This window comes from Ochlerotatus camptorhynchus, unplaced genomic scaffold (assembly GCF_037179485.1).
Source record: "Ochlerotatus camptorhynchus isolate MF236.1 unplaced genomic scaffold, CSIRO-AGI_Acam_v1.1 ptg000667l, whole genome shotgun sequence".
NCBI classification, from domain to species: Eukaryota; Metazoa; Arthropoda; class Insecta; order Diptera; family Culicidae; genus Ochlerotatus; species Ochlerotatus camptorhynchus.
In genome coordinates this window covers 240,871-265,897 of record NW_027041145.1, presented here as the reverse complement: position 1 = coordinate 265,897, position 25,027 = coordinate 240,871, and the positions used below count along the sequence as shown (strand labels likewise).

At 42.6% G+C, this 25,027-nt stretch overlaps 1 protein-coding gene across 2 annotated transcripts; it reads left to right on the top strand.

The window, feature by feature from the left end:
• Positions 1–6,500: 6,500 nt before the first annotated feature.
• On the top strand, positions 6,501–12,661 carry LOC135714583 (uncharacterized protein DDB_G0284459-like). 2 transcript variants are annotated; one of them, XM_065237968.1, is made up of 4 exons: positions 6,501–7,407; positions 7,473–7,599; positions 7,660–9,683; positions 9,822–12,661. In XM_065237968.1, the coding sequence occupies exons 1-4, from the start codon at positions 6,899–6,901 to the stop codon at positions 11,986–11,988; spliced, it is 4,827 nt and encodes a 1,608-aa protein (XP_065094040.1). In that variant the 5' UTR covers positions 6,501–6,898; the 3' UTR covers positions 11,989–12,661. The 2 variants fall into 2 exon arrangements, with proteins under 2 accessions (XP_065094040.1, XP_065094039.1); XM_065237967.1 differs by having other exon boundaries at positions 7,470–7,599.
• Positions 12,662–25,027: the final 12,366 nt, after the last annotated feature.

Here is a 25,027-nt window from a genome sequence, read left to right as displayed (position 1 = left end):
ATTATCTTAACATTTTCCTTAAAACTATTTTGGAATACTCCTAATAGCCCGTTCACATTACATTGTCTTGCAATGAGCACTCATACATCTAGTTTTCACTGGAAATCCTATGTATGAGTGCTCATTGCAAGGCAGTCTATATTACGTGATATAGGCTGTAATGTGAACAAGGTATAAGAAGAATTAGAAGAAGTATTATTGTTCTTAAAAATTAAAACCTCAAATCAAATTGGTATTGCATGGTAATTCGTTTCAAAAATGCTATAGCATATAGGCCGCTTTTATTCTACAGAGTCTCATAATGTAAGGGTATTATATATTTTTAAATTAGTGAAGGTATAAGTAATAATTTTGTTATTTTCTTATTCCAAAACAATTTACAATTTGTAAATTAATGTATTTGACGCTTAAGCAATTTGGACTTTGCAGTGAGCGTGCCAGATATACCGATTTTCAAACTTGATACCGATATACAGATAAAATTTCTCAAAATACCGATTTTTGCGTTTTATTACCGATTTATACCGATTTTTTAAATCAATAATCAAAAAGATTATTGCCTGCCCGCATTGAATAATCAGAGGAAACTATTGCGAGAGACTTTTATCTTTTTTAAGGCCTGCTCTAAAAAAAATTCATCTTCAAAAATGCATTATTGACGAGTGCACGGATGGATTTGAGTTCACTCACTCGACAAAAAGTGACACAACAGCGGGGCCCTGTTTACTAAAAATGAACACATATGTGTTCATTTTTAGTAAACAGGGCCCCGCTGTTGTGTCACTTTTTGTCGAGTGAGTGAACTCAAATCCATCCGTGCACTCGTCAATGCTTGATACTCTTTCGACTAATGCTTCCATTTCCTCGCTGTTTTGGTTACCAAGAAGTCGGGAAACCGCTGATGGCGATTGTTGGCCTGAATCGAAAATACACTAGTGAATCGCCCCTCGGCTGATGGCTCATCTAAGTAATTTCTGGATTCAGTAGAAAAATAGGCCCATAAAAACGTTAATTTTTGAACTTCCTGAAATTTCTTTAATCTTCCCTTTGAAGTTTCTTCCAACTATCCCTATAGGAATTACCGTCCACCTTACCCCGTAAGTTATTTTCCGATTCCTTCAGAAAGCTATTTTTAATCTCGATTTCGACTTCCCTTGGAAGTCCCTTCTTCTGGTTTCGCTCGAAAGATTCTTCCGTCTCCTTCCGTCAGTTTTTTCAACTTCCCCGGAACTTCAGAAATGCTTCCTGAGTTTTTTTGCGGTTCCATTAGTTTCAGGAAAACTTCTAGAACTTTTCAGAAGTTCTGAAACAGAATAGTTCGGACTTTTGGGTAGGTTCCGATAAATTATAGACAGTTTGCCTATTTTGGAAATGTTCACAAGCCCAAAGAACTTCAAAGAAATTTAATGGTTTTCAGGAAGTTCCATTTGTTTCAGGAGAATTGAGATAACTTTAGGGAAGCTCTGAGAACATCAGGACATATAAATTCAAGAAAATTTGAAGGTTCAGAAATGAGTTCCGAGAAACTCAGGGAATTTCCGAAAACTTCAGTTAAGTTCCGAGAGGTTCATGAAAATTTTGGAAACGTAAGGGAAGTTACATGAACATTAGAAAATTGTGAAATCATCGGCAGTTTCGACAACTTTAAAAAAAATTAAGATATTGGGAAGATCAGAGATCTTTAATGCTGCTGTTCATTAATTAAAAAAAATTAAAGCGTTTATGAAGATCCAGGGACTTTTAAAGAAGATAAGAGATTTTCCGGTAGTTCCATAATAATTAGGGAAGTTCCGAGTACTTCGAGGATAATCAGAGAACTTCAAAACAGCCCATTAACTTTTTGAAAATTGCAAGAACTGAATTATGAGACATTCCGAAGGAATTTTCGAAAACTTCAGGGACATTGTGGGATTTTCAGGGATGTTTCATGAATATCAGGAAAATTGCTGATCAATAGAGCATGTGAGGAACTTCAGGAAATATTGTGCTAACATTCCCCAGAAATCTATTTCTGTCTGATATTTTCCCATCTTCTCCTTGAAGTATCTTTCGACTGTTCCGTAAGCCCTCTGGCGTCCGATTTTTTTCCAGAAGCTTCTTCCAATCTACCTTAGGAAGTTTATCCCATTGTCTCCTGGAAGTTTCTTCCGTCTTCTCTTGGAAGTTCAATTAAAGTTCTACCGGATGTATCTATCGAGTTCTCCCAGAAGTTTCTTTCTGCTTCCCCTGGAAGTTTCTCCATAAGTCACTCTACGTTGTTTTTTTTCGACTTATTGGAAGGTTTTCCCGAGCTTCTCCTAACTTCCCCTGGAAATGGCTCTTCAGGGATTGGTTTCCGATTTCCAAACTTTTCTGGCTTCTGGATTTTTTCGAAAGTTCCTAAAAAAATGTTGCCAGAAGTTTCTCAATATTTGGCTTGGAAGATCCTCATCGGATGTTTTTCGACATCTTTTAGAACTTCTTTCAAACTTCCTCCACGAGATCTTCTTTAGTCTTTCTCTGGAAGTTTTGGCATTACGATTAACAGACTAATTCAAATATTTCCCAAAAATTTCTGTTGACTTACATGGAAAATACGTCTTTCGATTTTAGTCCAAAAGCTTGAAACAAATAAAAATTAATAAAAATAGTGAATACCGATAAATAGCGATTTGTTAATCATTTGATACCGATAATCATGAAAATAATCCGGCAACGCTGTTGCAGTATGAATTGCTTTCAAAATCTTAATGAGAAGCTCCCCACTCCCCGGTCGGCATCTCATCAGCGGCAAAAACCTCGCTCCGCCACTCCTCGAAAGCCATTCGCAAATAACAACCTCCCTCTCAAGACTCTGTCCCATGCGCATCACCGAGTATTTAAAAAAAATCCAGATATCGACTCGTTTGTCCCCGGAATTATGTCCACTTCTGACCCAGAACACCTCCAATTCGTGATCGGCCATCATATCATCATCAACTTCATTCCTCAGTTGTCCCACAGCTGTCTACAGCAGCAGTCGATTTTTTATTTCGTTGTGAACCACACGATAGCCTGTTTTCGAGACTCGCTATTATATAGTTGCTCTTTGTTCGTTGCTAGCAGTTCGGTGCCTTTTGTTGCTACGGTGCAAGATGTGTGAAGTAAAAAACACCATCAAGTTTAGCTTCAGCCATTGTGATGCCAAACCAAACATCGGAGAGATAGTAAATTTCGCCAAAGCACTCGACGCGGATCCGGCTGAAATGGAAGCTGTTTATCGCATTGGTGAGGAAAGGGGAGTCTTCATGAAGTTCAAATCATTGGAAGCGATGCTCCATGCTCTGACATTCAATTCGGAGGATTTAATCTTCCATTATGCGAATGGAACGACGGCAAAGGTACGCATGTCGGATGCTGGTGAATTCATTCAATATGTGCGTGTGTATGACTTGCCACCAGAGGTACCCGACAACGAGCTGGATAAAGTGCTGGGGAAATATGGGAAAATTAAACGCATCATCCGGGAGAAATTTCCAACTGATCTGTGTTTTGAGGTATATACAGGGATACGCGGTGTATATATGGATGTGAAGAAGGAAATCCCCACGTCATTACATTTCTTCAATCGCAAAGGAAATATTTTTTATGATGGCAACAAAGATAAATGTTTTCTGTGCAAGGCGGACGGACACCGGAAGCTTTCCTGTCCCAAGCGGAAGACTCGGAAGGAACCGGAGAAGCAACTGAAGGAAAAAGGAAAGCAAAGTGAAAGAAAACAAAACAGCAGCAGTACGTATGCTGGTGTAGTGGTGGAAGGTGCGTCGTTTGTCATTAGCGATCAGGAAACGGACACGGGGTTGGAGATGTTGAATGAAGATAACGAAATGGACGTGACTACCCCGACGACCGACGAGAGTAGCGGAGAGCATGCAACAGGAAACGATGTTCAGAAACAGCAGCAGCGATCACGATTCGGGTTCAATGAAAATGAGGAACAAATTCGGGAAAGAAAGAAGTTGCGTGCACGGGAGAAGATCGCTTTGTCGCCGCTTCGATCATATGATAAAATATATTTGTACATATTTTTTTTTTGTATTTTGAGTACCATAATTGGTATTCTATGTTACTCGGCTCCGCTAAGTTATTTTTATAACATTTGAGCCTGCCAAATAAACGAAATGAAAAAAAAAAAAAAAACTTCCTTCCTCCTTTTAGTAAATATGTCTTAATATTCATGCACAGGCAAACAGACATAACACATTGAATATTTCTCACTGTAAAACTTCGTCGCTAAAACATTACCACCATCTGTTGAGTACACTGTGGTGGGTAGTACGCTGAAAGATGGCGGTAGCGTGTAAACGTCAAACGCAAGGGAATTGACTATGCGTGCCACAGGTGGCGGTACTACCATAGAGGTAACTACCAACTACGATCCTTTTAAATTGTCCGTTAAATGCTTGTTCGATGAACAACCTACGAGTGTTATATCTGTTTGTCTATAAGTATAGATACTATAGATTCCATAGATAAGCGGAGGCACAAAAAAGTTGTTTTGCAACCATGAAAAATAAATGATCTTACTAGCATCCGTGAAAAAAGTTCATGCCATCATAGAGCTCTTCGTTGTGCAGTTTTGTTTTGTTTCTTGCGTAAAAGTTCAAAATGAAGTGCCAAGTAAATCTTTGCAACAATGTTTCGAGGAATGGTTTGCTTTATCTTTACTTCTTCCGTTGCGAAATAAATCGGAATGTGGAGTGTGGAAAGCGTTTTGTGCTCATAATATTACAATACTTCTCCCTCAAACAACACCATGATGACGTCATGCTCGTTTGGCTACACTAACTGACAGTTCGTTTGGCTACATTAATACTTTGCCTCCGCTTATAATCCCGCATAACAGTCCCATATGGATAGGAAATCAAGCAACAATGGGACTGATATGCGATTATGTGCAGTATAATGTGATTTATGTATACATTATATGCGCACATTATAAGCAATATACTACCAATAATCGCATAACAGTCCCATATGGATAGAAAATCAAGCAACAATAGGACTGATATGCGATTATGTGCCGTATGTATAAGTGTTAATCTATGTTCTCGTCTATGTTATAAGTGCGACAAAAAGTGCGGAAACGCTTATAAAAGTACGTTACGTTATACCGTTATACCCTGGACAGACTATGGCTTATATCATGTAATATAGGCGAGCACTCATACATAGGATTTCCAGTGAAAACTAGATGTATGAGTGCTCATTGCAAGCTAGCCTATATTACATGATATAAGCCATAGTCTGTCCGGGGTATTAAATCTCTTTATACCCCGTTCACATTACAGCCTATATCACGTCGTTTATGTTATAAGCACAGACAAACAGACATAACACATTGAATAATTCTCACTGTAAAACATGGTCGCAAAAACATTACCGCCATCCGTTGAGCACACTGTGCTGGGTAGTACCAACAATCAATACGAAACTAACGATTTTATATTGGCTCACCACTTTAGTAGCCTATTGGTCCCAAGCAAACGATTAACGTACCCTATTCTAGTTGAAATTCTATTACTACACTATGTTTGTTTTGATTCGCTATGAAAGTTTGACAGATAACATCAGGGGTGTGTGGATTCATGCAGAACATGTAGGGGTGAGTGAAATAGCTTGGGACTGCTTGGGACCGTTGTTCTGGTACTGAGTGAGCCAAAAATAATAATGATTTTCTTCGGGACCCAGTGGTCTTAGAGTTACCTCTATGGTAGTACGGTAGTACGCTGAACAGATGGCGGTAGTGTGTAAACGTCATACGCAAGGGAATTGACTATGCGCGCCGCAGGTGGCGATACGATACTTTTATATTGTCCGTTAAATGCTTGTTCGATGAACAACTTGCGAGTGTTATGTCTGTTTGTCTGTGTTATAAGTGCGACAAAAAGTGCGGAAACGCTTATAAAAGTACGTTACGTTAAATCCCTATAGTGTCTTCAGCGCCGTCACCAGAGATTTGTATGCCTCAGAAAAATCCCACCGACCTCGGTTGGGATTGAACCCATACCCTGTTTGTTCTAGAAGTTCAGTTTTTTTATATTGTCTTTATATAACAACCACCTTTTTAACTATAAATTTTTCAAATATACTATGATTTTCATTGTTGTGAACCATGAATTTCGTAGTGTTTTTATGGTAATCGACAAAAATGTCCAATGTTTTGACAATAAATATCATGGTTACAATGACAATGAAAATCATTGCATTTTTATTAGATTTTTTTTTACGGGCAAGCACATGAATTCAGGAAAAAAAAAAGTCTGGCAACACTGCTCTCAAATAGAGCGCCGGAAGGTCGACGTTCGGCAAATCGACATGCAGGCGCAGCATAAAGTATGTCGAATTGCAACATAGTTTTTGACAGTTTTGTCTGTGCACCAGAGCGGGACAACAAGCCCCTAGGATTACCGCGCGTCCAAGAGGAAACGAAAGAACAGATGTTTCGATGCGTTTCCTTCACTCTTGAGCACGAAGGAAATGAGAACGAAAAACGACGACAGGGCACGGAATTTCACTCGACGGCGAATGAAAGGAAAACTACGGAGTGCAAATCGGGGAAAAATATGTTTGTCGAAAATATACAATAATTTTCGCGGTCAACGTGAATAATACCATAACTATACAGTGCTTGAGTGAAGTGATTCTGTGAAAGTGTTATATTGGTGGTGAAAGTTTGCAGCTGGGTGGTATTTGCATAGCAAAAAATCAACCCTCGAAAACATTCACTCTCCTGTCGAGAAAAGTGTGTATTGGGGCTACGCTGCTGCCTAACACGAACGTAGCTCGTCTCAGTGCAAGCTGCGCCACTGTTTCTAGACACGATACCTTCGCTTGGCCTTGATTTTGGTGCGAATGGGACCAATAAGTTGGCGTAGCAATGAGCCATCGGAACAACGATAATAACGGTCCGTGGAACAATCGGAACTCACGTAACAATAATAATGATGGTGGGGATGGAGTAGGAAGGGGAGGTGGTGGCGGAGGTAACTACAAGGATCGCAACTGGGGGGGAAATAATCGCTACGGACCGGATAACAGATACAACAACAAGGAACGTCGGAACTATCGTGGCTATGGTGGTGGGGGCAGGAGAAACTATGATGGACGACCCTATCGGAACAATACATGGATCAACAATGGTATGCAGGATGGAAACTATACTCGGTATCAAAACAACTGGCACCAGAAGCATCCCGGAAATAAGCTCGGAGTTCTCGGTACCGAGTCAGACGCGATGCAACAGCAGATTCCCCCGTTGATGATTAATTTCGACGTGGAATCAGGGGATCAGCAGCAGCGAGTGGAGGTGGTATCATCTGGAAACGCCGCCGGTGGTGCTGACCGCGACTCGGCGAATGGGTCCAGCATGGATAAAGAAACAGAAAGGTATACAGTTGAATTGAGGGTGTTCTGAATGTGAAAGTTGATTATTACAAATCTTATAACAGCAGTAACAAGTCTTGGATGAATGACGATTTTGGCAGCCCTGGGGATGGATTCCAAGGTTTTGCGGATGTGGACTTTGTGAAGACATCGAACGGTGGCAGTAGTAATGATTGTATGAACTTTGCTTCAAAGGTAAGTTGTGCGTTTTACGTTATAGAAGTATTCCTTTAATAAACCGATGTTCGGTTTCAGCTTTCTTCCGAAAAGGATGACAAAAGTGACATAAGTCTTCAGGAGAACGAACTCAGTAAATTGATTGTGGACGAAGCGATGAAGATAATTTCGGACGCCGAGCAACCTTCTTGTTCCAGTGCATCTCAAAGCAATCCATCGGATGCCAGTGCTCCGACGGCAGCATCCACTGCAAGCAATCCCAACCCAGAACGCCGAGCGTCAATTGAACGAAGTGCCGAGCAAGTGACTCGTAAACTTATCAACCAGCTAACCTCGATGAACAAACACAGCCTGAAGCAAGTGATCAACAATCCGGACAGCAAATATGAGACGGCGCTGAAGACCCATGCTCGTCAGAAACTTCGGGCCGAAGTGCGACGTCAATTGAGAAATTTTAACCTGAACGAGAGCACTGCTCAGCCGAAAACTGCCTGCAGTATGTTGGAACCGGACGAAAGTGTCGATTCGGATAAAATTCCGGACGCCTTGTTGGAGCAAATAGGGAAAGTACTAGATCTGAACCTTTTGGACTTAAATGTGACGGAAGAACCGGTGCCGGTGCCTACGGTGGGAGAAGAAGACGAATGCGTGACCAATCCCAGTGATGCAGACTATTCCGCGACGGAAGTGTTGGACAAGAATCTTCGTCTAACGGACGAAGATGGTCAGTTCGATACGGATGATCTGTTTGCTCGAGCCGAACAACTGTTGATGAAAGGAAGTGAATCCGTCCGCAAGGGAAATTCTTCAGGTCCCAGTTCTCCCACGGATGAAATGTTTCCCAATGAGCAAATCGATTCGATTGTTAGTGAGGACAACGGAATGGATCTGAACGAATCCGAATCTGATCAAATTGAGCGAATGCTGGATGAACCATTACATGCTGCATTCCCTTGCTTTTTGAGAGTCAGTACCGTAGAAGAGTTGAATAAAAAGGTAGACACTCTACCTGTTCCGATGGAAGAAAGTGAAAGCTGTACTGTGGAAACGGCGGTTCCTTTGCTACCTCCACCAGAGTTGATGGATGATTCTTCAATTTCTAATCTTCCTGGTGATGATGTTCAGGTCCCACTGGCCCCTGTATCGCCCGAGGAGCAATGTACTCCATCATTTGAGATTACTGCCGAAACTGATTTTATAAGTTTGGTAGAAGATAGTTCTTTGCCATCAAAAGAAGAGCCTGTACAGGACCAACCTGAAAAGGCTATAGATTTAGAAGCAATACCAGTCACAGTTCCGGATGAATCAGTTGAAGAACTGACCAAACAAGAGAGTATTCCCATCGCATCTCCATCTAAGAATCCAACTTCCGAACCTTCTCCTGGAACGATCCGAGCTCCAACGCACCCCGAACTCGCCACACGTAAGTCGAAGGGCTCTAAGACGTACAAGCCCAATCTCGTGCAGCACGAACACTCCAAGCGGGATAGCAGCAGTAAATCTTCTTCAGCTTCTCCATCGCAAACTGCTTCCTCATCCAGCCATGTATCTTCGGTAGCGAATTCCAAGGCGGCTTCTAAATCTGGCACCGCAACGAATCTCAACAACGTTTCCAAACAGACAAAATACCAAAACAACAACAACAACAACAATCCCACTAGTAATAATAATAACAGCAATAGCAGCAACACTAGAGGAAGGAGTCGAGGAAGACGAGATACTGCCGGTAGTAATGGTTCTAAAGATAATACCGTGCAACCGAATGGTACCAGTGCTAGCAGTGAAAATCATATTAAGAATAGCAATAATGGATCCCTACCGACTTTAGCAGCAGCAGTAGCAATCACCGGAAACGATTCCCGTCCACCATCGCAACAGCCGGTGGAACAATCAGCTCAGAGATCAATCCGATCAAAGACACCCGGTCCGTCTCTGGCTGGTGGGCCTCAGGATCATTCGTCCCCGCTCGGGGTAAAGAAGAAGAAGAAACGCAACAGACGGAAAGATCGTTCGCCACCGCCGGACAGTGGCATGATGCTGGAGTGTGACCTGCGAGTCTCGAGACCCGCGGTGACGCCCACTCCGCCCCCAGTGCAAACGCGGTAAGTGCTTGTGATCGAATTTATAGTTATGCAGTTGTAGAATCAGTGAAATTTGGCCACCCTTCGCTTTATGTTATTTACGCTGAAGGGACATGTCACGGATGGTTTGAATTAATCTGTGCTTTTCTTTACTTTCAGTGACACACCTCAAATCAAGAAGAGTACCGAACCGGATCGCAGTAGTTCGACGAAACCTTCGCGGGAAATGCGAGCCAAATCAGCCGATCCGAAGCTGTACTACGAGTCGAAAAAGGATCGCGACCGTAATAGGGACAGGGGACGGAACCGAGATGAGGACAAGAAGAGTAAGAGCAAAGAGGACAAGAAGGACCAGGAGAGGGAGGATAGAAAAGAAGTTCGAAGGGAAAAGGAAGGAGAAGCGGCGAATGGAAGTGCTTCCAGCGTGGTGGAAGTGAGCAAAACGGAGCTCTCTGTTTCAAAGCCGGATCATCGTAGTGAACGTAAGAAATCCCCAGTACCTAAGCCAGCAGTAAAATTGCCTGTGGATACTCCAAAGCATTCCAAGGAGAGCAAAGATGAACCCAAAGAGATTCCCAAGGAAACTGTCCAAGAAAGGGAAAAGGAAACGCCAAAACAGATTGCAAAAGAGTGCACCAGGGAAGCAACTAAGGAGCCGAAGGTGAAGGAAAAAGAGGACAAAGATGTACCTAAAGACAACGGACCAAAACACGTTCCAGATTGCAAGGAGGAATCCGATGGACTGGGAGATTTACCAAAAGAAAAAGATTTATCGGATGTTCCCGATGGGCCAAGCAAACCAGCAAAACCACACAAGAAAAAGAAGAGTCTACTAAGAGGTCCCAACTTGATCAAAGGTCGACGCGAGGTGGTAGAACAGTCTGAACCGCAAGTTCAGTCGCAGCAGAAAGATAGCGATGAAGTGGAAATTTTGGAAATCCCACCACCACCGTCCGAATCCAACGAACCAGTTACTACGCCATCGCATTCTTATACCAGACAGCGAGAAGCTCCTGTCGTTGCCTTGACGCAATCTGCCCCAACACTGACAGTTCCGATAGAGCATCATACTCTAATGGCAACGTCGGCTGCTTCCCTAATCCAAAGGACTGCCTCACCTCGGCCATGGAAATCACCCGGCGAAAAGAAACTGATCCCACCATCGATAACGGCCATCATCACGCATCCTATGTCCCCACCGCCGGTAGAACGAGCTAGAAAGATCCCAACGCCAACACCATCTTCACCAGTGATGTCACCGGAACCTCCGCAACGTATCCACCTCGTAGCATCACCCATCATAATGTCCCAACCGGAAGTGCTAACCGGAAGAATGTCTCTGCAATCGACTCTTGCTCCCCTAGCAACAGCTACGGCAGCGCCTCAGATAAATACCTTCGCCCCGGTTATGGTACTGCTAAACCAGATGCAAGATATCGACAGTAAGATGAGCGAGTTCCAACGCCGCAAAATGCAAATCGATAGCGAAATGATGCGGCTCAACTCGGAAAAGTTCCAGATCGATCAGAGTTCCATGCAGTTGCAGAACGAAAGGTTCATGCTGTTGAACAGCCTGCGAGCTGCTTTGGTGGAATGTGAGCTAACTACGTTGGCTTCAATGCAGAGTGTTTCGCACATGCCGGCAGCAACTACCAGCCCTACAGTTAGTCATCGTCGTCGAAATCCCGAACCTGAACTAGAAACAGCTCCAAAAAGTAAACGGCGGAAAGAAGCTCTGGAAGTTATCAGCCGACCGGTGTCAACAGTCGTATCATCATTGTCCACGGACCTATCGGAATCAGAAGAACCGGCTACCCCGGTTACCGGAGGCGAGCGAACCATTCGTAGAATTACCAAAATCAGTGGGAATACGGAAATTTTGAAGCTGTTCCAAAGAAGACGTCTCATCTCGGATCGATCCGCCGAAGAAAGTCAGTCGGAAGATAATAGTACTCCTCAAGTAGTATCCACCCCCACAGCGGCGACTGCAGCAACGGTTTCGGTGTCAGCATCGGTCGAAAGACCTACTCCCGCCAAACGGCGAAGAACCCGCACGTACGGTGGCAGTGTTGGTGGAGGCGATCAAAACGAATCCTCCATCACCGGCGCTCGGCTACGAAGTGATTCAACGAAGTCTGTGGAGTCAGTGAAAGCGATTGAAACAAGTGATCACCCAACCGGTCCGACAGCCGGAATGACGTCCCGGTTCAAGAAAGACGAAGAGATTCCTTTAGTGGTAGCCCATCGTAGGCTTTTGCCTCGGGAGGTTAAAGTGGTACTCAATAAGCTCAACGTGGCCGCAAAGCGAGGTTGCGATGGAACTTGATTGTTGAGCCGAACCAAGCGTTCTGTAGGCAAGCCGGCTGCACATTTTACTTTGTAGGTCTCTCAAATACTTAATCCTATAATCTTTTATTTAAAATCTCTTAGTTGAGCCATCGTTACGTACCAGTAGATGTGTAACAAGATTTAGCATCTAATCTTGTCCTTTTGCAATGGACATGCAAAAAAAGAACAAATGCCTTGAAATATTGATATCGTGAGCTCTAGACATATTTTCTTCTCCTTATTTAGTTGTTTATTTTTTCTTTAACAAACTATCCACCTTAATTGTAAATAGACTGAGCTGTGTTCGAAAGCAGGATGTATCCTCAGCAGCAACGAGTAGGAAGCATTCGAAATTGTACGTAGCAATGTAGTAGCAATCAACAAACAGATTGTATGAATATTAACATGTTAAGGGAGTAAATTGCATATTTAAGTATGGAGAAACTAACATGTATTTAATGATCATCACCTGTAGCACCTTACCGTACATCGTATACCGTACACCTCCATCATCTATCTGCCGTTGAAAGCCGATAAAGTTTGCGGAGAAGGCGATACTTGCCATCAAGGTGAGATGAACAATGTATGAATGGTTATATTAGTAAAAGAGTAAGGAATTCAGAGCAAAGAAATCACAGGAAGCAGCCGGAGAAAAAATAAGGATTTATATAAGTCGGAATTTGGGCTGAAGTAAAAAAAAAAAACAAATTTTGTCAATGTCAATGTGGTAGCTTTATTTTTGTGGCAGCATAATATCACGGTATAGTTTAGGTAGGGCTGGTAATATGCGGTTGTGCAGCGGTACAAGCGAGATCCCAATAAGGGGAATCGCTGCAGAAACCTTACGTCTGATCAATCTGATTAGGGTTTTTTTTTTTTTTTTTTTTTCCTCTGTGCGGGACATAAAACCACTGCGACCAGTAATTTAATCTATTGTAGTATATCCCGTGTCCTTAGTTTAGTGCATGTCGTATTACTCCATCACTATTGAGAAATGATGAAGTATTCGGTTTTGATACAGTTGTCATTCTTGCCTTTATCGCAAGGAATCGATTCTAATTGAAAGGTCCCGCTATTTATACCCTTCGGAGTGTTGAAATAGGAAGGCGCGCCCCTTTGTCAGTCAAAATTTGATTCCTTAGAAAAAAAAAAAAAAAAACAAGACATGACACCGATAATGACCATGCATCAGAACCCTATAGTCTTAACCACTTCAAACTAGGAAACAACGAATAGAAGATTAGGAATCACATAGGTGAAGACTAACTAACTGATTTTTTCCTTGTTTCAAGATCATCCTCGGTCCACGCAACCCGAGGACTTATCACTATCAACAAGGCATAAAAAGTAACAAGGACTAAGATGTGTTCCTTTGATTACTGTAAAATCCTGTTCCCCTAGTTTGAAGTAGTCAAGACTAGGAATCGGTGGTAGATCTTACATCCCGTAACGTACCACGAAAAGGTGATCTACCCACGTTACGGGGCATCTGATTAGGGTTGATGCATATATTATGTCACGCTCTAAGGGGGGGAGGGGGGGTCTAAGATTTTGTGACAAGCAATGCATTAGGTATAAGAAAAACGTCACGATAGGGGAGAGGGGGTAATTTTTTGCTCGATTTAGCGTGACATAATTAATGCATGGGCCCTTATCACCTTGATATTTCAAGAGCATAAATATCAGCTCTCACATGGGGTAAGATGGCCATATGGAACAAGACGAGCATCGTCTCTAAACCGCAACTTTTGACAGTTATTTTGGAATAAAAAAGTAAGAGGTTGTATCCAAGACACGACCGTAGGTTTGACGTAGGATTACGTGCTCGGTATCAATATTCGGCGACTGTGTTAGGGTAACCACTTTTTCCCATCAACAACAATAATTTACGGTGGTCCCGTACGGTAACCGTTTTGTCGTGATGGTTGAGTAATGCTGAGCTGAGGCTGGCAAGCTATATGTTGTTTGGAACGAGGGTGACGCGCTTGGCATAGATGGCTCACAACGGCTCACGACGAGCAACTGAATCCGATCAGTAGCGATGCGGCATCTTCCTTCTTCTTCGGTGAATGGACGATCATGTGGGCTGCAGCTTGCGGGCAGCCTTTCGTTTTGTACAGGAGAACAATGTTTGTTCCGTCTCCACCGAAAGTCAACTGATACGAACACCACCAACAAGCAGCGAAGAATGAGACCATCAATAGGCTACAACATCCACCAATCAGCGACATCAACGCTCGCCGCTTTCAAAGAGGCATGCATCACCGTGCAAAACAAGTGACGAGATGTGTGTTCGACAAGTTCCTGTGAGGGGTAAGTTTGTTGCCATTGATTACCACACACAATTACTGATTCGCTTGAGAAATGTACGTAGACACCAGTTTCAGAGGACTGGTGATCTGGTTAAAAACGTGCAATGGTCGATCTAAATAGGTAGATTGCTTCCAGAATGGACGCAGTCCGAAATGGAAGTTTCGGGCGTGTTGTTCAGAATCTGGATAACCGCTCCCGTCGATTCTGGAAGGTAGCCAAGGTGCTGAAAACTCATCCCAAACCCGTTCCACCTTTCAGAGTCGGAAATGATGACGATCGGCTTTTAATCACCCCACAGAAGAAAGCAAATGCGATCGGCAAGCATGTCGCTTCATCGCATTTGCTTGGTTCGACTATCCAAAGTCCGCTCGAAAATCAGGTGACGCAATGCGTCCAAAATGTAGATTACTCCCCTTGTGCCGTGCCTTCGGACGATAGAATTACGGTAGAACAGGGTAGGCCCCTGGTTTTTGACGGTGTATTTAACCTAATCATAAAAAGGCTTAGCATGAAAGTCTATGCAGTTTTAACTGCAATCTTCAACCGATGCTTGGGCACTACTTTAAAAATAATACCGATCCGCAAACCCGGTAAAGATCCAGCATTGCCGTCAAGCTATAGACCGATCAGCCTCCTCTCAGCGCTGAGCAAATTGTTTGAGAAACTCATTATCAATAGATTGCCCAAGTTTGTGGAGGAAAACAATATTCTTCTACCGGAACAGTTTGGGTTCAGGAAGGGGGACTCCATCAGCCAGTACGGGTGATGAAGAACATCCGAAGTAACAAGGTTTTTGTTTATTTGTTTATTTGTTATGGTTGCATCAACAGACTAGAAATAGTCCCAATGATGTGTTGTAAAAAAAGTACAGATTATACAGACGACATACATATACTACAGTTGCAAACGAAAATAACTTGGAAAGCATTGTCAAGTTACTAAAAATTAAATTTTACACTTAGCTGTTGGGTATCAAGCGCCTTCGGTCAGCAAAAAAGGCAGAGAATCTTCGGCGAAGCATATTCCGTGTCAAGTGGAAATCGACCATCGACGCTACTCGGTTGAACACTAGCTGCAAGCCGTAAATAGCGCTCCCTATGCTATAATTAGTTCGAAGAAGTGGAAGTCTCAGCATAAGACTGTTGCGTAGTGATCGAGGTTGAACATTAATGTTCACTTGTTGCAGAATTGCTTCGCAGTCGATTCTTCCTTGCAGAGTATCGGCGACGGTTAAGGCTCTGAAAACATCTCTTCGGATACGTAAGGGCTCGATATTGATCAATTGGCAGCGATTCTCGTAGCTTGGAAGACGAAGTGGGTATCTCCAAGGCAGCTTACGGAGCGCGAAGCGAAGAAAACGTCGTTGAACAGATTCAATTCGCTCGGCCCCATTATTGTAGTTCGGGCTCCAGACAGCAGAGCAATATTCCAACGTAGATCGTACGAGAGAGCAATAGAGCGATTTCAAGCAGTAAATGTCCGTGAAGTTCTTAGTAATCTTGAAGACAAAGCCAAGCGTTCTTGACGCTTTGTCGACGACATACGATATATGGTGTGAGTATGTCAGCTTTGAGTCTAGAAAAACGCCTAAGTCTTTCACGCAGTGCACCCGTTCGATAGTCGTGCCTAGTAGTTTGTAGTTGAAAATAATCGGTTGTTTCTTGCGTGAGAAAGTAATAACTGTACACTTAGCTGGGTTGACCACGAGTCGGTTTAGACTACACCAGTCAGCAAAGATGTCAATCTGATTTTGGAGAGAACGGCAGTCGGCGAGTGAGCGGATGCGCAGAAAAACTTTCAGATCGTCTGCAAACGATAATCGTGGCTCTGTGATAACATGGTGAACGTCGTCGAAGTAGAGGAGAAATACCAATGGTCCCAGATGGCTGCCCTGAGGTATACCGGACTTTGCGCAGAAGCTAGCTGAGCGACAAGTACCCAAAGTTACTGTCAATTGGCGCTCCGTGAGGTATGAACGAAACCATCTCAAAAGATTTCCACCGATCCAAGGTTGTATCCAAGTCAACAGCCATGGCCTTGCTAGACGTCGAAAAGGCGTTTGACAATGTCTGGCATGACGGACTTATATACAAGCTTTCTAACTTCAATTACCCGTTGCATTTCGTTAAAATTACTCGTAACTACCTTCAGCGAAGGTCGTTCGAGGTATCGTTGAATGGTTGTCTGTCAGACAAATTTTTCATCCCGGCAGGCATTCCGCAAGGCAGTTTGTTGGGCTTCTTGCTCTACAGCTTGTATACTTCCAAATTCCTCCCCTCGGAGACGTGTTCTTCCTGTTCGCAGATGATATCAGTCAAGGGCAGAATGCCTCGCGAAATTACAAACAAACTACAACGATGCCTTGACACCTTTACTGACTATGCAAAAACTTGGAAAATCAAAATCAATGCCTCCTAAACCCAAACTATCATTTTCCTGCATAGGCAATCGCCCAAACTGATACCGGCACCTTCTTGCACAGTAGTCATGGACGGCACAAGGCTTGAGTGGTCTGCTGAAGTTTCGTACCTTGGAATTGTATTCGATGAGAAGCTCCTGTTCCGCTCCCATTTCGAAAAGACGTTAGTTAAGTGTTCAAGCTTAGTTAGATGTTTGTATCCGCTCATTTCTCGCAGATCCCGTCTCTCTAGGGTTAACATATTGGCTGTCTACAATCAAATCATAGCACCTGCAATTCGGTGTGGGAATCAAGTGCTCAAACTCACAGGAGCAAAGTCCAAGTGGCACGAAACAGAGTGCTTAGGATGATCCTCGATCGTCCTTTCGACACTAGAGTAACAAATTTACACGAAGAGGCAGGCAGTCCCAAAATAGATTCCAGATTTAAAGAAATTAAGACTAAATTTGCCAAGGGGTAGGTCACTCCACACACCAATCTTGGGTCATCTTTTTGCCAGTTTGCCGCAGGTGTGCCGATTGTGCCGGTCATAGAGCAAGCTGCGATCGTTTGTAAAATATCCAACCCGGCAACCCGGTATTTCTGACACCTTGAATGTTTTGGTTTGAAATCGCAAGGATAAATCGGATTGAGGATGACACAGGAAGTTGGGGGTGTGCGAAATTTCGGTGTTTTGTGTTAATAGGATAATAAAAGTCCTGTGTTTTAGGGTTTTATAATGCCATCAAAGGCAGACCAGAAACCTAGCCTTTCGTGATGTGAAAAGCAACGGTCTATCAGCAACCGGAAAGAGTTGGAACCGGTGGGGAACATTGTTGGAGACCGACTGTGGAGGATGATGAATAGACTTCTGTAGTTTGTTTTTTGTGAGTTGCAGCATTATTTCAATTAAGGGTACTAATGGGGTCTGATTAACTGCCTCTTTCTCTTGAGCCCACTCTAGAACCTACATTTAGTATTTAGATCTACATATAAGTTAACTGCTGGTATATTCAATTAGAGGATGTTCCTGAATATACAGTCAAACAGCACGTACTACAACTTCAATGGCAGTTGTCCAGCAGTGCTCCCATTTTATTTACAACAATCCAATGCCTACGAGATTGTGCCGAAGGATGTGCCAAAGCTGTCCCGAATCTAATTTCGGCACAATGTGCTGAGTTACTTACCCCTTGAAATTTGCACAAAAATGTAATATAGGGGAATTTACGTATTCTCGGCAACCTAAGCAGCGACCTTCTTTCTAGAGCCTTTTTCTCTAAGGAACGCACACATATGCAGTATTGGTTTGTTTACAATCTTTTGCTATCAGCTGCTCTAACAATTTCAGTCGAAGGAATTGTCAAAACCTGTTTTGAAACGCTTTTACAAAGCTCCAATCTTCTCTAGTGAGAGCGAGTAAATATTGTCGGCAACCAGTTTTTCTTCGGCAACCGTTCCATTTGAACTGCATGTAAATCTGCTGTTCCATTATCGGCAACTCGAAATCAGCTACAATTTGTAGTGCGTGTGTTTCATTTCAAGAAAACCTTGCTAGATTGCTCTTTCTCAGTGGTTAAAATATAGTCAAATTGAAGCTGAAAGCATAAAGAACCGTTTGCATGCATTCAGCGAAGTGTTTTCGTAAGAAAATTCAGTGAAAATAGTGTTTGAATTTGGGTTGCCGAAAATAGTCTGGCATGCCGAAGCCGTCATTTCCCCTATCTGAACATGCTTTGATAAGCAATTTGTATATAGTAGGTTAGGTGTATATACTAGTAATCATACGTCAAAATATTAAACTGTTAAGGGACCATCCATAAATGAAGTACACTAATAAAAATTCAATGATTATTTTTATGTGTTCCACACATGAATGTTTGCAATGTGATAAACAAATGATATATACTGCCGCTCTTCGCATGTCGGTCCCATAGCAGTTTTTGTCAAAACTGAGTTTTACAATGCAAATGGTAGCTGATCACTCATATTTTCTTAATACTGGATGAACTCAATAACTTTGTTCTGAAAAAGTTTGGAAAGACAGCCAAATTGGTTGTCTCATCACATAAGAAGCAATGGTACGAATCAAGCTAAAAATGCGATTTTCTCGGCTTGCTGATTTTTGCCGTGGGACCGACATGCGAAGAGCGGCAGTATATGTGTCGGGCACATACTATTCATTTGACTCATAAATTTCATGTGTACTTCTGAGTGGATTCAGTTTATGTGTGCACACATGAAAATCATGTGGAATTTTACATGGAAATTCGCCAATAAAAATGTGTCGACTTTTATGAGTGTAGCATATTTTTGACCAATTTTAGACATTTGAATTCCAGCCTCGTAGCGTATTTTCAAATATATCATTATAATATGATCCATTCATGCCTTTTCCCTACATTGCAATGACGATTCGAAAAATATTCCTTCACAAAATATTCCAGCGTTGAAAAAAGTCAGCAACAATAATTCAATCACAATCGAGGAGCGCGAACACTTTAATTTTGAAAAATATACCGGTTACTATAATCATTATTATTTAAAATAGTTCCAGTACTCCAAACTTAATTGAATTTTGGATTTCAGTTCCATTTGACATGCAGATTAGGGCCTATGCATTAATTATGTCACGCTAAATCGAGGAAAAATTTACCCCCTCCCCCTATCGTCACGTTTTTCCTATACCTAATGCATTGCTTGTCACAAAATCTTAGCCCTTCTCTCCCCCATTAGAGCGTGACATAATCCCCCCTATTCTGCGAGTCACGTGACTCTCTCTCACCGGTCAGGTGACAATAGTCACCTCGTGTGAGGTGACTCTCCATTTGATTTGCATTGAGAGTCACCTCACACGAGGTGACAATTGTCACCTCACCGGTGAGAGAGAGTCACGTGACTCGCAGAATAAGGGGGAATATGTGCATCAACCCTTACGAATATGCATTTACCTCAATGTCGGATGGCTCCATCTTGCCAACTTTCTTTATTTCACTCGCGAACGAACTGCTATTTACAACGTCTGTCTAAAATCTGATCTCTCTCATCTTTTTCAGTTGCAAATCGCCTGCTTGTCTTTTTTTAGTACGTTTCCCTTAATAGGTCCGTTCTATGTTTTTTGAGTACGTACACTGGTACAAATGTGGACATACAAAATTACTATTATTATTAATTTGTATATCATCATCGATAATTAAATGCTTATGTATATTATTTAATCTAACTTATATTTTTAATTTTTAATCTGTTCTACTTATAATATCTACACTGAGCAGAAGGCGTTCAAAACGTGCAAGTGTACGATGAACCAGTGGAAGAGGAAGAGGTGCTGAAATCCTACATGGTGACCACCGGAGCCTGATAATATACAGGAGAAAAAGCAAGCAAAAGCGAAGTTTCACTTTCCCTGGTGTTGAGAAGTACCTACGCTAATGTCAGGTATTACAATCTGAGGTTCGGCAGCAAAAAAAAAAAGAGGGATGAAGATGAGGCCAAGTGGCTGCTTGACTATAAGACCGTCTTAGACAAACGTTGTGAATAGCAGTTCGTTCGCGAGTGAAATAAAGAAAGTTGGCAAGATGGAGCCATCCGACAATTGCGCAGTGAAAGAACCAAAAAACGCTCCCACTATGAAGTAAGTATAAACTATGAGATGAAATAGATACTTCTGGGTTTAGTATGCCTAACGTGGTTTGGTGAAAAAAAGGTTCGTTTTTAGGATGTTATTTTATAAAATGGTGATGGCCGCCATCTTGTAAATGGAAATCAAACGAACAGGGATGATTTAGGTGAATCCAATTCTTAACGCGGGTTAAGTAACAAAGTAAAGAGTAATTTGAACCGGGAGGGCTGGAACAAATTGACTAAATCCAACCCTTGAGCCGTTGGTGTGTCTAACGGAAGACACTTTACCCGGGTGGGTCAGATGAAACTAAACTAAATCCAACCCTTGAGCGGGTAGGTGTGTCTGACGGAAGACACTTGACCTAAATGGGTCAGATTAAAATAAAGAAATTCAACCTCTGAGCGGGTTGGTGTGTCTTACGAAAGACACTTTACCCGGTTGGGTCAGATGAAATTAACGAATACCAAATGGGTCTGAAGAAAAAGATCATTTGTAATTACTTTATTTGTACAGGCTCAATCGAATAAACTTTACAGAGCCGAGTTATCCTTTGCGTTATACATTGTTACTGTCTTATATTTAAAGTTAAAGGAACTGGACCGAGTACTCGCGGTCGTCTCGAGGTTAGTGGAGATTTACAATTTTTTGGATGGGAAAAGGGAAGAAGGAGGTTTTAAATGTGGTTTACGATATAACTATTTAATTAATCCTAAAGCATGAAATTATTTCTATTCATCTTGAAAACAAACATTGAAAAAAAAAAACCCCAGACGTACAAAACACAAACTAAACACAAGGTTAATCAAACTTACAATCTAAGGTTAATATCCTTAAAGTAAACATATATGAGTTTCATAAACTCCAGATCGCGTCTAGCCAAAATATCCCGAACTGGAACATTAGGTTGTCTACCTCGAGCCCGAAGGGAATCATAAAAATGTGATCTGACTCCACGATACTCCGCACAAGACCAAAGGATGTGATCAGCGTCCTGGTAACCTTGTCCACATTCACAGAGATTGCTGTCTCCCAACCCCACACGGAACAAGTGAGCGTTTAGACAATAGTGATTGGACATGAGACGAGACATCACGCGTATGAAGTCTCGACTCAAGTCCAACGCTTTGAACCATGCAAACTTCGACACCTTAGGGATAATTGAATGTAGCCATCGTCCCAAGCTCCCTTCACTCCATTGATGTTGCCAGCTAACGAGCGACTGCTGACGATAAATAGAGAAAAATTCACTATAGGCGATCTGTCGATCATAAATGTCACCTTCCATAGCGCCCACCTTCGCAAGTGAATCCGCCTTCTCATTGCCCAAAATTGAGCAATGCGAAGGGACCCACGCGAAGGTGATGATGAAAGAGCGCACGGATAAAGCGCTAAGCAGTTCTCGTATTTTCAAGAGAAAATACGAGAAGTGCTTTACCGGCCTAATGGAACGGATAGCCTCGACAGAACTGAGACTATCCGTAAAAATAAAGTAGTGGTCTGGAAGAAGTGAAGCAATAGTTTCCAAAGTGTAGTGAATTGCTGCCAGTTCAGCCACATACACAGAACAAGGAGCTTCAAGTTTTCGAGAGGCGCTATGAAATTCATTAAATACACCAAAACCAGCGGACTCCTCTATTAGAGATCCATCTGTGAAAAACGTTCTTGCAGAATCAACATGGCCAAACTTTGCAGCGTATAATGACGGAGCAATCATAGGACGATGATGCTCTGGAATTCCGCGGATTTCCTGCGTCATAGATAAATCAAAATTCACTGAATTGCCGAAATCGGAGAAGACTACACGATTGGGAATATTTCTTGAAGGGCTGACATCCTGTGTTAAATATAGGTAGTACAAAGTCATAAAACATGTTTGAGGATTTAGCTCCAGAAGCTTCTCAAAATTTTCGATCACCAGTGGGTTCATTACTTCGCAACGGGTGAGGAGCCTAAGAGATAACTCTGAAAAACGGACGGATAGTGGCAACATGCCCGCCAGCACTTGGAGACTCATAGTATGAGTCGAGTGCATGCATCCTAACGCGATACGAAGACAACGATACTGGATCCGTTCCAGCTTGATGATGTGCGTTTTAGCTGCCGACTCTAAGCAAAAACTACCGTACTCTAAAACCGATAAAATCGTTGTCCGGTACAACGTCAGAAGATCTTGTGGATGGGCTCCCCACCACGTTCCGGTAATTGATCGAAGGAAATTGATCCTTAGTTGGCATTTTCGTCTCAGATACTCAATGTGGGATCTCCAGGTGCATTTGGAATCGAACCAGACCCCGAGATATTTAAAAGACATGGAATGAGTGATCGGTTTACCCAAAAGTTGAAGCTTCGGTTGTGCTGGGCTATGCTTCCTAGAAAAAACGACCAACTCAGTTTTCTCCGTGGAGAATTCGATACCTAGCTGAATAGCCCAAGTAGACAAATTGTCCAAGGTATCCTGTAAGGGTCCTTGCAGGTCAACCTCTTTTGGCCCTGTGATAGACACTACGCCATCATCTGCAAGTTGTCTCAACGTGCAATTGTCACTAAGACAATTGTCAATTTCTCTAACGTAGAAATTGTACAAAAGGGGGCTTAAACATGAGCCTTGGGGGAGACCCATGTAGCTAAATCGAAAAGCTGTAGAGTTTCCATGAGAAAAGCTCATATGTTTTTCTGACAGCAAATTGTACAAAAAATTATTCATTAATGGAGACAATCCACAAGCGTGGAGTTTCTCTGAAAGAACTTCAACGGATACTGAATCAAAAGCCCCCTTGATATCCAAGAACACAGAAGCCATTTGCTCTTTCTTAGCAAAAGCCAACTGAATTTCCGAGGAAAGCAACGCGAGACAGTCGTTCGTTCCCTTACCCCTACGGAAACCAAATTGAGTATCTGAAAGAAGGTGGTTCGTCTCAACCCATTTGTCGAGGCGAAAAAGGATCATTTTCTCCATCAATTTCCGAATACACGACAGCATCGCGATGGGCCGATACGAATTGTGATCCGACGCGGGTTTATCAGGCTTTTTAATGGCTATCACCCTCACTCGTCTCCAATCGTCGGGAACAATATTGAGCTCCAAGAACTGATTGTACAAGTTCAACATGCGCCTCTTAGCGACATCTGGGAGGTTTTTCAGCAAGTTGAACTTGATTCTATCAGATCCCGGGGCAGAATTACCACACGAAAGGAGAGCGAGTGAAAGTTCGACCATTGAAAAAGGCTGACTGATTTCGTGTACCGAATTCGCGGTTTCGCGAGGAATCAACTGCGACGGCACGGAATCCGGACACACTTTTCGCGCGAATTTAAGAATCCATTGATCCGAGCATTCCTCGCTTTCGTTGTTAGTAGACCGGTTACGCATTCTTCGCGCCGTACTCCAAAGCGTATTCATAGACGTTTCGCGCGACAATCCGTCTACAAACTGCCGCCAGTAACCCCGTTTTTTGGCCTTGATGAGGCTCTTGAGTTCGCGTTCAAGAGATGTGTATGCGTCGAAATGCTCGCGTGTTCCGCGTTTCCGAAAAAGTTTAAACGCGTCGGACTTTTTACGGTAAACCTCCGTGCATTGTTGATCCCACCAGAGCGATGGTGTTTTCTTACGAATAGACGATTGCGGCACCGGTCGTGTTTGAGCTTGAAGTGCGCTGTCGACGATGAGATTAGAGAGGAAATTATATTCCTCCAACGGCGGAAGCTCTTCCACTGACGATACTGTATCGTCTATCGCGGATTGGAACTTAGTCCAATCGATGTTACGGGTTAGATCATACGCGACGTTAACGGATTCTGACGAGTTGAACCCACTGGCAATCGAAATTTTGATCGGCAAATGATCACTACCGTGCGGATCCTGGATTACATGCCAAGTGCAATCCAACGATAGTGAATTGGAGCAAAAGGTGAGGTCTAATCTGCTACCATTCGAGGATGGACCAGCCAAACGTGTTACTTCTCCATTGTTAAGGATTGTCATGTTGAAGTTGTCACAGAGATCATAAATCAAAGTAGAACGGTTATCATCGTACAGTTCCCCCCAGCCTGTACCGTGGGAGTTAAAATCTCCCATGATCAACCATGGAGCGGGAAGTACCGCACATATGTCGAAAAGTTGTTTGCGATTAACAGAGACTCTAGGAGCAATGTATACAGAAGCAATACAAAGGCTCTTACCTTTAATGGTAGCCTGACATGCGACAACTTCAATACCGGGGAATTCGGGAAGATTCACTCTATAGAAGGAATGGCACTTTTTGATCCCCAAAAGTACCCCTCCTCCACGTGAATCCTCACGATCCAATCGAATAATGTTAAAATCAAAAAAAGGGAGATCAATTTCTGAAGAAAGCCATGTTTCACAGAGGGCAAATGCATCGCAATTATTGTTATGGACTAAATACTTGAACGAATCTAATTTCGGAATAAGACTTCGACAATTCCACTGTAGAACAGTGATCAAATCCCCGACCTCGTTTGGAAAATTATCCATCGAAGGAGATGATAGCTGCAAGAAGGGGCCATTTTGAAGTCAATTGCTTCAAGAAGGATTTCACAGTCGGAAGCAATGTGAGGACAATGCTTTTCAGAGGATCAGAAATGTTGAGGTATTTGAGAATACCGTCCACAATGTCATCAAATGAGAACAGCCCAGATGAAGAAGGGGTTTCTGTTCTTAAAATTGGGGCATCAGGGGTT